The 15736-nt window shown below is 42.1% G+C and overlaps 1 protein-coding gene across 2 annotated transcripts in view; it reads right to left on the bottom strand.

Moving 5' to 3' along the window:
• Window positions 1-15732, bottom strand: part of LOC106964583 (glutamate receptor 1-like) — a 51639-nt gene extending 35907 nt beyond the window's left edge. The window contains exons 1-3 of one of the 2 annotated variants that reach the window (XM_015060185.1): window positions 15627-15732; window positions 14926-15308; window positions 14654-14788 (exon numbers count right to left, since the gene is read on the bottom strand). In XM_015060185.1, the coding sequence (XP_014915671.1) occupies window positions 14654-14788; window positions 14926-15013 (223 nt within the window). In that variant the 5' untranslated portion in view covers window positions 15014-15308; window positions 15627-15732. Of the gene's footprint in view, window positions 1-14653; window positions 14789-14925 lie in introns of both variants that reach the window. The other variant, XM_015060184.1, reaches the window with a different exon arrangement.
• Window positions 15733-15736: the final 4 nt, after the last annotated feature.

Below are 15736 nucleotides of genomic sequence, written 5' to 3'. Positions count from 1 at the left end.
AAAAAAAAGAAATGTATGAGAAGAAGAGAAAGAGTAAGATTTAAAAAAAAAACATTTCGAAAATAGAGAAAGAAAGGATTTGAGACCATCTGAGCAACCGAGCAACAGTCTTTGACTCTTACTTAGGGACTCTGAATCCTTAAAAGCGATTTCGATGAAACGAGGATAATGGAAGGTTAATAAGGTCGAGACAAAACGAAAGTGAGCCATCGCACGTGTAGGTGACGGCAAACAGAATGTGGATAAACTGAGGCATTAGTGCCTGTGAGAGAAGATGATGGAGAGAACGCTGTGAACAAAGAGAACAGATGCCAGCCTAGCAGTGGGAAACATAGGAACCACACCGTGAAATCCAGATCTCTTCCATTTCCTCTAAGTAATAAAACAATGGCACCGCATCGCCTCATTTAATGGGTAATCGAGGGTGTGAGAACACTCCCCTCAGCTCCATACATCTCTCTCTTTCTCCCTCTTCCTTCTTGTGTTTCGGTCTCTAGCCCCGTCATCGTCTCCCCTCCTCGACGCTTCCCGACCTGCGGGGCCCGGCCGCCTGCTGCACAAATGCTTACCTGGGCAGCGGGTCAGAAGCGCAGCCCAGACCAGCTCCTGTCAGGGGGTATGGAAACTCCAATTATCTGCTTAACAATCATCCCTTTGCAATTATCTCCCCATCTGCGTATCAGTGTCGACAGGTGCGCGGGGACGGTCTCGCTCGCACACGTTCATTTGTCTGACAGAGGGACCGACGGAGGTGGGTACGTGGAGCCGGAGGAGCCAAACACACAGCCTACATGCTAATTCCTCCGGAGCCTCTGTCTAAATTAACAACGGTCTTCACCAATTTCCAGCCGAACTACTGGGAAATTAAAGCGTTCACTGCGGACCTGAGCAGAATTCCTGATCACTACAAAACCCTAAAAGCAATTTCAGACATCTTTTCTTCTTGTGAAAACATAAGTGGAGCTTGTGAATAGGGGGGAAATTGCCGCAGCAAATGATTTGCGATGACAATCAGCTAATCCAAAAAGTTCTCTGAATGAAGGACAGGAATTAGCGTAAAAAGGGTTCCTAATCCACAACGTGGCCCAAAAACGTTATCTTGTTCAATAAACAGTCGAAACAAAATGAAACAAGAAGCAAATTCTTGTAGCTACAGTGTCTTGTTAAAATCTTAGACGGTTTCACATTCTGTCGTGTTAAAGCTGTAAAAAAAAAAGAAGAAAAAAGCAGTTTATTGCGACTGTATGTGGTAGTGCACAGCTCCGAATTAAAAGAAAAAGGACACATTGTACACATGAGGCTCGCGCAGGAATCAAACTTTGCAACTGCTAATTAAAATCCAGAACAAATAACTCAATAATATATCAAATATATCTTATTTCCAGTATAGGAACATGCCAGGTTAAAGTTATGGAATAGTTTAAACCATGGCTAGCTTAAAAACAACTCCCAAACATTCAACATCTGACCGAACAATGTGCAATCCATCATCCAAAAATGAAAATAATAAAGAACAAGTCTAAGCCTACCAAGGTATTGTCTCTAAACTGGGAATGGTGAGTATTAATCCCAGAAGCTGGCAAGAGGCCGATGGTGAGCTGCAGTGATCCGAGGCTCAACAGGAAGAACCTGTCAACAGGATATTCTGGCAGGCATCAAATATGTCCTCCATGTTAAAAGAAATCAAAAGGAAGCCATGTTTAAAACTAGTCACATAGGAGACAGAGAAAACATGCGGAAGAAGGTTCTCTGCATGCATAATGCGATTTGTGGCAACACTGCCCATCACCTGTCCAGTTTTATAGCTCTCTCTCTTTCTTTCTTTCCCCCCCCCCCCTAACAACAAGGAAATTCAAATTGCGTGGAACCTTTGCTCCCACAGATGCTCTCCTGACTGAGCTAATGCAGATTTGCACACCAGCAGAATTTCTTGCAATGCACTATTACAACAATCCCATAAACATACATTTAACAATTGGTAGTTATGTGACAAAATGTGGGGAAAAAAAGTTGAAAGGATATCAATTGCTTTCGCAAAGGCACAGTATCTCTGAGACACGAGTACAAACACTGAATTAATTCCTCCTGCATTGGGGTTCGTTTTGTACACAGGCAATATTTAAGGAATAAATTAACAAGTACATTCGAGGCAACATCTAGGTAATATCTAAGGGTGCTACAATAACACGGCCTCAATGCCATGATGAGGAGAGATGTGACACAGACCTCCATTAGAGTCTGCGCTCCTCTGCGGATGGTGACTGGCAGTTCTCATTTACATAACTTCCTGTTTTTCTTTTCAGAAAAATGAAACGGGTATGAAACAGTGACTCAAATATTGCCAACTCTTAATGCATTGCTAACCTGCCGCCACAATCGAGTCGCGTCAAGGTGCTGCTCGGCTTTTCCGGCGCGCTCATTTTAGATCATCAGCATTTTCTATTAAATGCCCATGAATCAAAACAAAGAAATATTAAGAGAAATAAAAATATATATATATATATAATCTTAAATTATTATTTTTTTCATCTCTCACACAGTCTACACCCAAGTAATCTGTGCTGTTTTGCTCCTTAATTGTTTTGTGAACCTCTGTGTGTTGTGACTGAATATGCACTGTCACAACGAACAGCATTGAGGTTACAGTTTGTCTCCAGGAAGCATGTTTGTGCAAAAAGCAGCAAGATTTGAAACAAGCTTCTTCTTTGATTAAAAAAACAAACAAAACAAAGCCGCTTGGTTGGGGCTACGGCAGCGTTTTCTTTGTGGGAAGGAGAGCGTCTCCTGGTGCAGAGACATTTCACATGGCAATTCCAGTGATAACTTTCTTCGCTGCAGTGGTTCGAAGCACTTCAACACCACCTTTCATTATCAGCTCTGCTAGCTTGGAACCTCAGCTGTGGCAGCTCCTGTGAAATACCCGCAACGACAATGGCAAAAATGAGCAAATTGAGTCAAGCTGAGCCGAACCTCGTAGTATAAACAGGGCAAAATGGTGTCACAGGTGCTTAAGATACTGTTGTTAAAGTTGATGTGCCACATGCAGAGTCAATAAAAGAAACACAGTAGATTGCAGTCCTGGATTACAATTGTCAAGATCGATGCGTTTTTTTTTTGTTTTTTTTTGTTTGTTTTTTGTGCAACTTGTTCAAATAGTTTGTCATAACCGTAAACTCAACTGCCTACACAGAAAACAATGTATGGCTAGAAGGCTTGACTGAGCTGTAAATGTGCAATTTGGACAAGAAAAGTTGTGCAATGCCACCAGGACTATTAAAAAAAAACAAAACAAAACAAAAAAAAAACAGCGCCTGTTTTTCAAACTGGTTCATTTCTAAGACAATTCAGCAAAGCCTGACTGGCTTGTCTTCCTTGGGTGCAATAAAAATTGGGTACATCTGTGCAGCAGTTCAGTAGGGCCGTTTCAAATAGTAATTTCAATGCTGAACATTACTGTGAGCCGAGTTTGTGAACAATACCGTTTTCCTGATTCTGTTCTCTTTTACATCATTACTAGGTCCGTGCAAATCCATAAGCATCAGCGTCTCAGTTATGTAAACCTATAGTGGATGTGGGCACCAAGTGGCTATTTGCTGTGCAAGTGTTAAATCTGGCTCTACAAGGTAATCAAAATATTTTAATCCAGACAAAAGCAAAGTAAAAGGCAGCACAAACCAGTGAGACAACCTGACCTCTCTCCCATCAGAGGAAGCACTCCCTTGCACACATGCAAGCAACACTCGGGTGGTAAATTCAGGTTTCTCACAAGTTTCCAGTGAAATAACCTCTACAGTAGCAATGTTGAGTACAAATCAAGGGCACACAGTTTTCTGCCCCTGCTAGTCCACAGACCCCCTTGTAGTTAATCCATCTATTCAACCACCTCTCCTTAGTCTTTCAACGTCAAGGGTGGTGAGGTTGAGGGGTCTATCAGTAGGCAGGAGGGAGGGTACACCCTGACAAGGTTACATCTTTTTTACAGGGTACACTCCATTTCCATATATTCTCACAACCTTCAATCCATGTCACCCTCGACTTATGCTGATCTGAGATCAAATCGTGGAAATGACAGGTATTGTAAGTGTGGCAGACTCCCTACCCTAACACATTCTGGTCAGCTCCAAGTCACTGCAGCCATTTTCTTTCTCACACCTGCAGTTCACTGGACGGTTTCTTTCTTTTTGGTCGCTTCGGAGAGGCAGTCCAAGTCATCGCTCAGACTTGTCGTTTCTGTTGACGGCCAGTTGTACCCTCGTACAGAAACGAGTGTTTGAAAACATTGCGTAGGTTTGCGATTTGACACAAGCGAAAGCGGATTGGCTTCACACGGCAACATGCAAAAGCACCGGTTACAGCCACCTCTGTTGTGTGCGAAAATGGTTTTGTTTTCCTTCCGAGCTTTAAGTAAGTGTCGAGGGTCTGGTATCAAAGTAAGCCAGTCATTTAGTACCACGAGCGTCTGCGCGAGCGTGCCAATGACAACAACAGCTTCATGCTGTCACCATCAGAGTAGTTGCATAGTGTCGCACTGTTTTATATGCTCGAAGGCTCTGCTGCTCATTAAAGTACACAGAAGCTCCCAAGATGTACCGGGTGACAAAAGAGAGACTCTGCTTCTGTCTTTGTGGCAAGAAAACATGACAGCTGCCATCGTCAGCAAACTCCTCCACTATCCACCCCACCACCCGGCCCGCAGCAACAGTCCCGGTCCTCGTCTTCGAACGCGTTGTTGTTCTAATTGCCGGCCCCGAGTGTCTCGGCTTAGACCTCCACGTCCCGGCTGCCGTTACCTCCAGAGACAACAGATTTGTTTTAAGTACTCGTATGAATACAGAGGAGTCGCAGGGGAGAGCCCCAGAAAGACAACAAGGAGGACAAATGCAAACGGGAGTGGACACAGGCATCAGTAGTGTGTGTGTGTGTGTGTGTATTTTTGTGTAAGCAAAACGAGATGCGTGATTAAGACAACAGATTCCCCGAAGCTTCAAGCGATGGTTGGCCTCTGGGGTTGCTTTTATGGGAGTGCTTCTTAGAAAAATGGAAAGAAGAAGAAAAAAAATCTCTCTCCTTTCCCACCTGGCCCATGCGCGCATCTCCTCTGTCATTATTTTTCAAAGTAATACACACACACACACACAAGCGCACACACACAGAAGACACAGAAACAATCTCCATTTCTCTGCCGCTCCACACTCTATCACCGTGCAGCACGGGGAGCCGTTTTGGCTGATCTACATTGATTGCTGAGGGCCATTCCCTTTTCCTGGCTCCGTGTGGGAGAAGAAAAAAAAAAAAGAAGAAAAGAAAAAATCCAAGCTTTCTCATTCATCAAACCAACACCTGCCAGAGTCTAGCCCAAGAGAACTTCCTTTTTTTTTCCTGTCACGTTCTTTTCCCACTTTCTCTTTCCGTCTTCGACGTTTTCTTTGTTATCTCCTTAACAAATAACAGTTCTGTCCCAAACAGCCAGGAGGGAGCGGTGATCTCCTATTTGTCAGCTGTTTCTCACACACAGAAACTCCTTTGAACACGTGTGCTCCGTTGAAACCGGTCGCCTCGACTTCAACTTGTTGGCAATGCAGCAAAATGCAACACGGCAGAGATGCACTGACACCAGCCATGGGACCAAACATGGCAGCTTAGCCTCTGACGATCCCCAGCCTCGTCGCTTAACGCTTTCCACCCTTAACTGAGAGTCTTCCTTCTGGGGATGTTGTTTTCCCCATGGTGGTGGAACAAAGTGAAAATGGCTGCATAGACAGCAGCCACTAAAAAAAAATAATAATAGTAAAAAAAACCAAAAAAACCAAGTAAACAACAAAAATAAACTCAGGAGAACGAATGTTCCTCTCACACCCGACAGAAAGCTGTGCATTATCACTGAAACGTTGCGGTGTTTAACAGAGTCGGTTCGATTCTCTTTTTTCTAGCCGGGTTTTTATTACATATTTATGCTTATAAGTCCACGGAGTGATAGCTTTGGATGTGCCGCGCTGAATAATACATTAAATGCATCTGCTCGAGCTCTGTCTCTTGTTAGCTATTGTGTGCGCGCGCACCGGCGTGAACCTGCAAAGTTCACAAAAAAGGAGTCGCAGTATAGCGTGCAAAAAGATCTCTGTTTAGGAGAGAAAAAATGGCCTGCTGATGAGGAAACCCTGTGTACACCCACACATGTCACAGGATTACTCTTTCTCCAGAGTATGATTTTTATTTTTTTATTTTTTCTCTGTAGCTTATCTATCACACAGAGTTCAAACATCATTCCTTAGGCTCCTCTACTGGTGGCGTAGTAAGTTAATGCAAGCTTGTGAGCTTCACTCACAAGCTTTTGAAATGGCTCTAAAATACGGTACCTTTTGGCTCAGGATTAAGAATTTCAGGCATTTCAACAAAAATAAAAATGGAAACAAATACATAACAGAAAGCAATTAAGTAAAACAAAAAAAAAAAGTGAAACTGTCAGCCTATTCAAAAGTGTCGCTAAGTAAGTCAAGGATTCTTTAATAGAGGCTTTCAGTTCATCTGCATTTTTGGCTCTGGTGTGCCTCGTCTTCCTCCTGAAAATACTCTCTTTGAGCTAAAGCTCATGCCAGTTTGCTGACCGAGTGGTACTACGGTCATTAACGCCGGTATCGCTGCTACTATTGGCAGGTGCCAAGTCCTGCAGCTGCTGGTATTGATGTGGTCAAACATCGACATTTATACCTCTGTATTTTTCCAATCTTCCTCTTGACATTGGTCCAATCCTTTCTCTGGCTGCACAGCTTGTTTATAATTGCTCAACTTAACTAAAACAGGGGGCTTGTTTTACTGCTCTTAAGAAAGCCAACAGTGCAAAACAACGTTTCTACGCTGCAGGTTAGAGAAGTGTTACTAATTATCTCACAGAAGCTCACTTTGAAACTACCAGGACCGTTTTCTTATTTGGTTAGGACCCAATTCTAGGTAAAGGACAGTTATTGCTTGTTTTCTGGATCCGTCATACAGTACAGGGTCTATTTCTGTTTGGAGCAGGCATTGAAATGATCTCCTGTAGTTGTACTAAAGAGAAAGCTCACCATCTACCAGGACTCGAGTTTAAACATAGACAACAATCGATCTTTTCCAGATCTTAAAACTACTTTTATCTGGCTTCAAATGTGAAAACATGCTCCACAAATTCCAGCAGGAAATTATTTATAAAGCAAAAATGAACCCCCCCCCCCCCCCAAAAAAAAAAAAAAACTGTTAATGAAAAACTAAGTACACCCCAAAAACCCCAGATATGTGCATCACCTATAAATTGAGGTTCTTCCTTTTCAATTTTAATAAAATGATGCAACATCTTGACAAGGTTTTCTGTAACACTAGGGCTTATGCTGCTAAGCTGGTAAAGGATTAATGCTGCAACATTTGCTGTGGAGGAGATGTCTTCCTGCACATTAATTCCTCAATATTCCTCACTTTTATCGCCAAGGACTAAAACAACAATAATTGGTTTAAAGACACCCTGCAGCAGACACGATGTCCTCTTAACCTAGAATGTTGCAGAGGTTTAGTACAACCACCCTCCACCACTGAGACGGTGCTGTGGGGGGAACGTTCGAGCTTCGACATCATGAGTAACAAACCCATCAGTCTTCCCAGTTTGCTTCCTGTTGCTTTGCTTTCCTTAAAGCCGTTTCCTGCTTTAAGGGGGGAAAAAATGGCTGCAAGTCTGCAAATTTCTCAATCACCCATTAACACACAGACTGAGATGAATGTAATTTGAGCTACAACAATGTTTGCAAATCATTCAATACAAAGATTACTGGTGTTACTGTATGCTTTCATAACATAACTACCTAACATTAGTCAGTTTTAGCTCTGCCTTGCTTACTTATTGATGTAAGTAACACTTAATTTAATAAATAAAGCTTGCCTACTTATTACAGACTCAATAACGACATGGTTATTTAGTCGTTTTTGTCTTAATACAAACGATTCAATACGTTTTACTGGAATGCCATGTCCTGGGTGATAGAGCAAGAAGTAGCATAAAATATTACACATGAGAGAAATGTGGTATGAAAACTTTTTACAAATAAAAATCTGAAAAGTGTAGTATATATTTGTATTCAACCAAAATCAACACCTCCATTCTGTTACTACAACTTCAAGGTTTCTGGGATCTCTCTCTCTCTTTCTCTCTCTCTCTCTCTCTCCTCTTTGCATAGCAGCTCAAGTTGATACTGGATGAACATTATCTATGAACATGTATTTTCAAAAGTCTTCCCACTGATCCTTAATTGGATTTAGGTTAAGATTAAACGGATCTTGGGTTGTTTTGGGTTTATAGTTTTCATCTCTTTTTTTTAATCTGTGTTTTGCCTTAATTCTTCTTTTTTTTTAAATCAACCTTTCTACTGTTTTACTTCAGTCTGCTCTTAGATTGTGTTCATCATTTGCTTCCTGTGTTTAGTGAGTTTTTCTCAGATTTGTTTCCCCTGATCAAATCTCGCCTTATTTTTATGTTATTTTGTTCCGAGATTCTCTTGTATTTAGCTGCGTGCGATCCAACAAGCTCCATCGTCTCTGCTGAGGAAAAGCATCCCCTCAGCATCACGCTGCCACCACTATGCTTCACCGAGTGCAGGCGTATTAATTCTCTGATTAAAGCACTCTTTAGTTGGCAGGTGTTGGCATAATACAGGTGCATGGCGTATCTTCCGGATATTTATTTGTTAAAAACACAGAAGATAATGCATCCTCTCCCTTCCACCTCAGACACTTTTGCATTACTTACCCAAAGTCGCCAAAAAATACATTGAAATTAGCGGCTGCACCATGAAAAACAGAAAAGTTCAAGCGGACTGAATGCTGTCGTGCACTAGCACTGCTCACCCTGTCATCAGGTGGTGTCCTTTACACATGCTCAAAAGACAGCTGACCCCGTCGCCACCCTCATCTGTGCTCTATTGATTGGCTGGGAAAGCTTCCATCCAGAGCTCAGTTCATTGATCAAGCCTGCCTCATAGATCTTCACTGAGTCCTCTTTAACTGACCCTCACAGACCCGCACCAAACACTGCTGCCTGCATCACTGCGACACTGCAAATCTCTCTTTTCTTTTTTTTTTTTTTTTCATGAGCACTAATTAATTTTAATATGCGGTTTATCAACAAGCCGTAAGCAGAATTAAATACCACTTTTTTGGGGGGAAGGGGGGAGGGGCTTTGCAAAGATAAGCATACATTTCGTAAAACAGGGCGAGAAAAAAAAAAAAAAGAACGATCCTGCAACTTGACACCTTACAGTGCATCTTGTTGCTAAGCGCGATTCTCAGTAGATCGGCCAAAAATAACCAAAGCTCAGCCTAAGTCTCACTGCGCGAAGGACATCAAAGAGAAAAGTAGATCATATAAGAGTGAGCCTGCAGGGGCTTTGACACGAAGCTGGTGAATCAGTGACGTCCACGTTCTAAACCAAGTCAAAAGCAGATTATGGTAATGTGGGGGATCCAGCTGAGGGGGAGCGGTGACTAATATGCTACATTTACAAACAGCGGCTCCTGCGAGCACTTCCACTGACGGTGCCAAAACAAAGCCGCGTACAGAGAAGGAGCCAGGGAAGACAAACCAGTCACTGTCATTTTTGTTCTTATCAAATTATACTTATGTCTCGTCATTGTCCTTTCTATAAACTCTGCTCTACATAAATCTTACCTCCCACTTGCCCCATGCTAATGCAAACACACACAGGAAAACCATAAGGGTTGAATTTCCAGCCCACTCAGCCTCCCTTAGCCTTTTGGCAGGTGTGTCAGTGATCATGTATTTGCATATATGCGTGTGTGTGTGTGTGTGTGTGTGTGTGTGTAAGCAGGGTGCTTCCGAGGAAGCGGCTGGTCATAAATGGCAGCTGATGATCCGGAACTCCATTCATCCCTGCTGCACAAGGGTCCATTCACCCCCTGCTGCTTTTCACCCCAGTGGTGCAACTCCACAGTCTCCCCGCTCCCCCCGACCTCTGGGCTGCTTCCCAGAATTAAAAGCTTACAGGGGTAGACTGTCACTCACTCAAAAAAAAAAAAGCTTCCCACACAAGATGGGCACACAGATGCAGAAACACATCCACTCCTCCGCATAGGCATGCTAAATAGAAATCCAGGAATAGACAGATTTTTTTTTTTGTTCCCCCCCCCCCTCCTTGTCTGACTCATTATAAGCAAGCCCCAGAGCCATTTTGTTTCATTTTTTTTTTTTGTTGTTGTTGATTTTTTTTTCTTTTTCCCATAACCGTCTCCCTATCCTCTGCAGCCTTTTAGAACGAGTGACACGCAGCAGGACGAGGTGTCATTTTCATTTTTGTCATCCCTCTTTGCTTTTTGAATGCCTCTGACAAGCTTATACCAAAACCCACCATGGACTGAGGGTACGGGGGAAAGAGTCTGACAAGAAACGAGGGGGGGAAGATGTCAAATCTGTCCACGGAAGAGACAGAGAGGGGCCAGATTGAGAGAACATGATGGAGAATCTGTAGATGTCCTTCTGGGCTGAATCTAACAGGTATTAGACGTGATCCTTTCTCGCACAACCCCTTTCGGACAGCTTTGAATCCCCAATTAGATCAGAATGTCATCCACACTTTATCATCCTGCACCTTAGCCATCTGAATTACACTTTCACAGTCCGCTGTCTCGACAACAAAGACAACGAACGCACCGCAGCACGACCACCGCCACCACCTGTCGTGAAATCCCCACAATCATTCACCAGCAGCATTTCCCCCCTTGAACTCTCGTCTGGGTACAGGACTGACTCATTAAGGAAGCCGCCTTTGCATCTTGGTTCAGCCTCACTTCTGGCATATAAAGGGCAGAAGGTTGGCATGGAGTGGTCATTGAGGCATCACCCATTCACTAGCGGATCCTTAGACAACAAGGTGCGTAGGGAATTTAGTCTCTTTTTTTCTGTGCACCAGTCAGGCATTAAAGCTTGATCTTTCTTTAAAAGGTAGAAAATCCCTAATCTGCAAAAAGGCAGAGGTGACTATCAATAATTGACATTATGTGCTGATCCGTCCGTCTAAACTTTGTGGCCAATTTCTTCTTTGTTTTTCGATCACCAATTTCTCTCAAAGAACTACAATGTAAGGATATAAGAACCAAATTCAAATATCTTTACAGGTTTTCCAGCGGTGGTCTTAAATTATATCACTAGGAGCATATGCAGTAATAGCTCCAGCCTTTGATAAAGACAGGGCTTGATGTTTAAAGCTCCATTTTTCATCCTGTTAGTGATTAACAAAGTAAGGTAAGGTAATTTTATTTATATAGCGCATTTTCGGCAACAAGGCGATTCATAGTGCTTTACATGAATTAGAAGGAAATGCAAACAAAACAATAAACCAAAAGAAAGAGCAAAAAGAGAAAAAAGAAAACCAGAAGGCGTAAAACTAAATGTTGGTTCTCCATGTTTGATTCTACGAAGTATAGATGGTACTAAATGTTGACCTAAAGTAAATAAACTAAATGTTAAAACTAAAGTAGGTGTTATTAAACTAGCTGTGTCCGTGTGCATGTCCTTTCCCTCTCTGGCATTCCCGATCCACATCTCAAAATCCAGCCCAACAGGCACAAAGAGTGCAAATTTGCTCTCGCACTAGTCAGCCTTCCTGTTATCTGCAAAAATCCACCTCACCGTCTCTTAGCAAAAATAACCAAAAGACAAGTCTAAAGATGTCTTAGAAAACAACATTCCTTTTAAATAGTTTCCCCCATCTCTGTGCTTCCTCTGATTTAATCTCAGGTATCTCACTGATACTGAAAACTGTTAACTTTGACTATCCCCCCTCCCCCCCAATAACTTCCACACCTAGAATGCTCTTGGCAGTGCATCTTGGTAACGCTTAGGTATGACGCTTTCTCTGATCGGAGTGTCGATGTTCCCATTTGAGTATGGTCAGGGCCAATCAAGCCGAAAATTGATCTATTCCACACACACCAGACGATTTCTTCCTGTATCTCTGATAGCAATGCTGCTTTCTCTCCATACCACTTCAAAGCAAAAAAAAAAAAAAAAAGACCCTGAGAAAAACTACTGAAGGTTTACAACCTTAAAAGAATTGATGTGAGAAATTTCAAATGCCTGGATTTTGGCTGGCTTTCTTTTTTTTCCTTATTATCCTCAGTTACATCTACGTAAGTGAAAATAGGTTAAAGACTCGCTCTGTAAATCCCAGAGAGATTTCAAATTGGAAGTGTGGCATGCGAGAGTAGCAAGGGAATGTCTATCAACGAGGCAGCATCACCGAGTGCAGACACACACACGCAGACTCACTTGTCAAAGGGTATCTCCCGGAAGTGGAGTGTGCGACTTCGCAAAAAATGTGACTGAGTCAAAGACGGGAAGAGGAAAAGCGTGGCAGAAAAAAATAGGTACGTGACAGCGACTGACTGACAGAAAAGAGTAACCTAATTACATACAGCAGAAACATTTAAAACAACAACAACAAAAACCATCACAGTATGACCCTTCTGGTCGATGTTTTACAAGTGCTTAGTGTGTTGAATGTAACGTTTTTATTAGTTTTCTGGTTATTTTTAGATAAGCAACGAAATGAAAAGATTGTGTTAGATGGTTAATTAATCAGGCCGTTTACTCCAGTGGCGAGTCAGTGGTGTGCTGATTAACAGACGTGCTGCTCATAGATTTCAAAATGTAATTTAGAAAAACAAAAAAAAAAAGGTTGCCAAAATAAGACTAATGGGATTGTTTAATTTTCACACCATGACTCAGTAGAAATATTTCAGGAAAGCTAGAAACCGTTGCTCTTTCAAGTGAGGGAAGACATTAATCGCTGTTATTCATCCACCTGAAAGACAGTGTGCAGCAAGAGGAAGGTAGAAGGACAACGTTGCATCTCTCCATGTTTCACACAGCCACATAAAGTGCTGGTCATTCTAACACTTTCGTTGGCTTCTCATGTCTACAGCAATGGTGCAACAAAATGTTCGTATAGTTTTAAAAACGCAAGCTTTTACACTCACGGTTACTGTAAAGCCTTAAGGTGTGCACCAAATTTTATGGATACAGATAAGGGGCAAGAGTTAACAGAAAGGAAGCAGTTTTTTTTTTTTTTTTTTGTCTTGCAGAGCTTAGACTTGGAACTATTGTTAGACTGGCATAATGACACACATCATCACCCAGAGGGGAAAAACGTCGCCACTGAATCCAGAGTTTCAGAGCAAATGTGCTGCAGCTAAGTCTCTATGCTTCCAGGCATTGGACGACGTACTGCTGCTCATTTGAAACGCCGTCACGTGGGTTCATTAAAGGTGGCCTCGCATCCGTCTGGCTCCTCAGATCAAAAGTGAGTTTCAAACATGCTAAAATATTGATCTTGAGCATGGATGTGAATGCTGAATCGGTAAAGCGTCCCTTCTTCACTCAGGGTTCAGAACATCCCTGATTTGCATTATGTTTCTTTGTTTTCTTTCTCACCAAAATGTGGAATAATTTAAAAAAAATAGAATTGAACTGATCAACCTTTTTCAGACTCTGTAAAGAACTGATTTTTTTAAAAGAAGAGAAGAAAACACTTTAAATCCAACAGAGGGACTAAGAGATTATCCTCAATTCTGCATCAAATATTTCTATATTTGTTATTGGTGGATCTTTCTAATCGCCGTATTTGAACTTCTGTGGCATATGCATTTAACTTTAGACATATTCTAGTTTGAAAAAAAAATAATCATAATTGTTTTTCGCAAATCGTGTTAAATGACGTTTACAGATAGCACAATCTACTAGTCCTACATATTTGTGTTTTTAGAGAAAATCTGTTGTAGCTTTTTAAAATTCAGAAGTTAACAAGCGTGAGTCAGAGAACTTACCGATGATTATACCGATATGTTAGCCAGACATTTGTAAACGTGACTTTAGTGAAAATTAGGGTGCTCTTGGAGCCCCCCTACTGGTGTGGAGGAACACAGCAGTTTACTTACACCGTGGACTTATTTAGGCTATAAACCTGTAATTGTTTGCAAGGTATTTATAATTTCTAATGTCATCAATTGTGGAGTTTTATTTAGCATATTTAGTATATTTTTAATGCATATATATGCATTAAAAATATACTGACTTTGCAGTTAAGGTTTTTCTAATGTATTGATATTTGTTAAACTCAGAACATTGAAAAAAAACCCGCTCTACTTGCTTTTTATAGACAGCAAATTTAGACTCGATGCATTTTATGAACAGAACAAAAAAATCTGATCTGTCAATATTTGACCTGCTGTTCCACAATTACATCGAATTAGCAAAAAACTTGGCAAATTCGGATTTCCAATTGACGTGTTTCTTAAAATAAATAAATAAATAAATAAATAAAACGAAATGTTTGTAGCTGTAAAAAAAAAAAAAAGATGACTTTACATGTCAGAAGTCCTCCACCGACGCGCTCTAGCCCCCTACGCGCAAACGGGGCTGGAATCATGCAGTGGGAAAATAAGTCCCACGCAACAGTTACTGAGATAACGGACCGACAGTCGCTTTGCAGCACGTCTGAAACATGAGTGACTACAGCATTTCTCCGTCTCTACGGACTTCCAGATGCTGCAACACTAGGAGAGGGAGAGCAATTAAAGTGGGGGGACTTTGACCAGTTTCTGCCGATCGATTACTACTTACAGGCATATGTCATGGAGAAGCTATTTCCCATTATGACCATATCCACATGCGACACCAGTTTGGGGATGTCCTGGTGGTGAGAGAGGGCGAACCGAAACACCTCATATTCGTGCGAAACGTTGGGGAACAATCCTCCTGTTGAGCAGCAAACAACCAGGAGTTCATGGTTCAAATTCAGAGACAGAGGCAAGTCAGGTTAGAAACACAAGAGAAGACACACAAAGTTGTCCCTTTCTTTTTCTTTTCTAGCAAAAGGTGTAACCCATCCTCACCTATGTTGATGTTACTTGGGAAACTTGAACCCGAACCCAAGCATATCCCCAGTAAACTGGTGTAGAGCAAGGTGAAGCTTCGCTGCATATTTCCTTTTGCATTGGCGAAGGGAAAAAGAGCCGAAATCCACGCATAGGTTTGTCCGTGTTTGTGTCCCTCCGCTTCTTTTTCTTCTTCTTCTTCCAGCAGCCTCCTTGTCACAGGAGCGTTCGCGCTGACGAGCGATTCAGCAGCGACACAATGAGCGCAATGGCGAGGAGACGAGAGAAGAGGAGCGGAGCGGAGAGGAGAGGAGGCACCTTTCTCTCTCCCTGCTGATGCTCTCCTGTCCTTGGTTGCTGCCGTGCACGAAACGGAGAATGACTTCAGAGAGAGAGATGCGCTGAAAAAGAAGGGAAGAAAGAAAGAAAAGAAAAATCCCGTTTAAGGGGGAAAAAAAAAACTGTTGATTCTCCAAAGCCATTAGGCACCCCCCCCCTCCTCCCCGTCAAATTAAGCAGGTCAATTGTTGCGCGCTGGAAAGATAGATGGACAGAAAAAAATCTCTCGCGTACGTATGGATTCAAGTACAACAGGCATTAATAGTACGCCTCCTTAAAGGATGTGAAAGATCGCGGTCAACGTCGTCTGGAAAAGAAAGAATAAAAAAAAAAGAGAGAGGGGCTGTTTCACACAGGAAACAAAAGGCACAATATCTCACCCGATTGTAGGTTCTCACTTTCAGAGAAGGAAAATGGACGTTTTCTCACTCATTACATGTCTAATGACCTGCGTGATGAGTATTTTTTTGCAGCGTGCATCCTCGAAGAG

This window comes from Poecilia latipinna, unplaced genomic scaffold, assembly GCF_001443285.1.
Source record: "Poecilia latipinna isolate Pla-1442-1.1 unplaced genomic scaffold, P_latipinna-1.0 Scaffold1692, whole genome shotgun sequence".
Taxonomy (NCBI): Eukaryota; Metazoa; Chordata; class Actinopteri; order Cyprinodontiformes; family Poeciliidae; genus Poecilia; species Poecilia latipinna.
The sequence above is the reverse complement of the archived record's forward strand: the minus strand, read 5'-3'. Positions and strand labels throughout refer to the sequence as shown.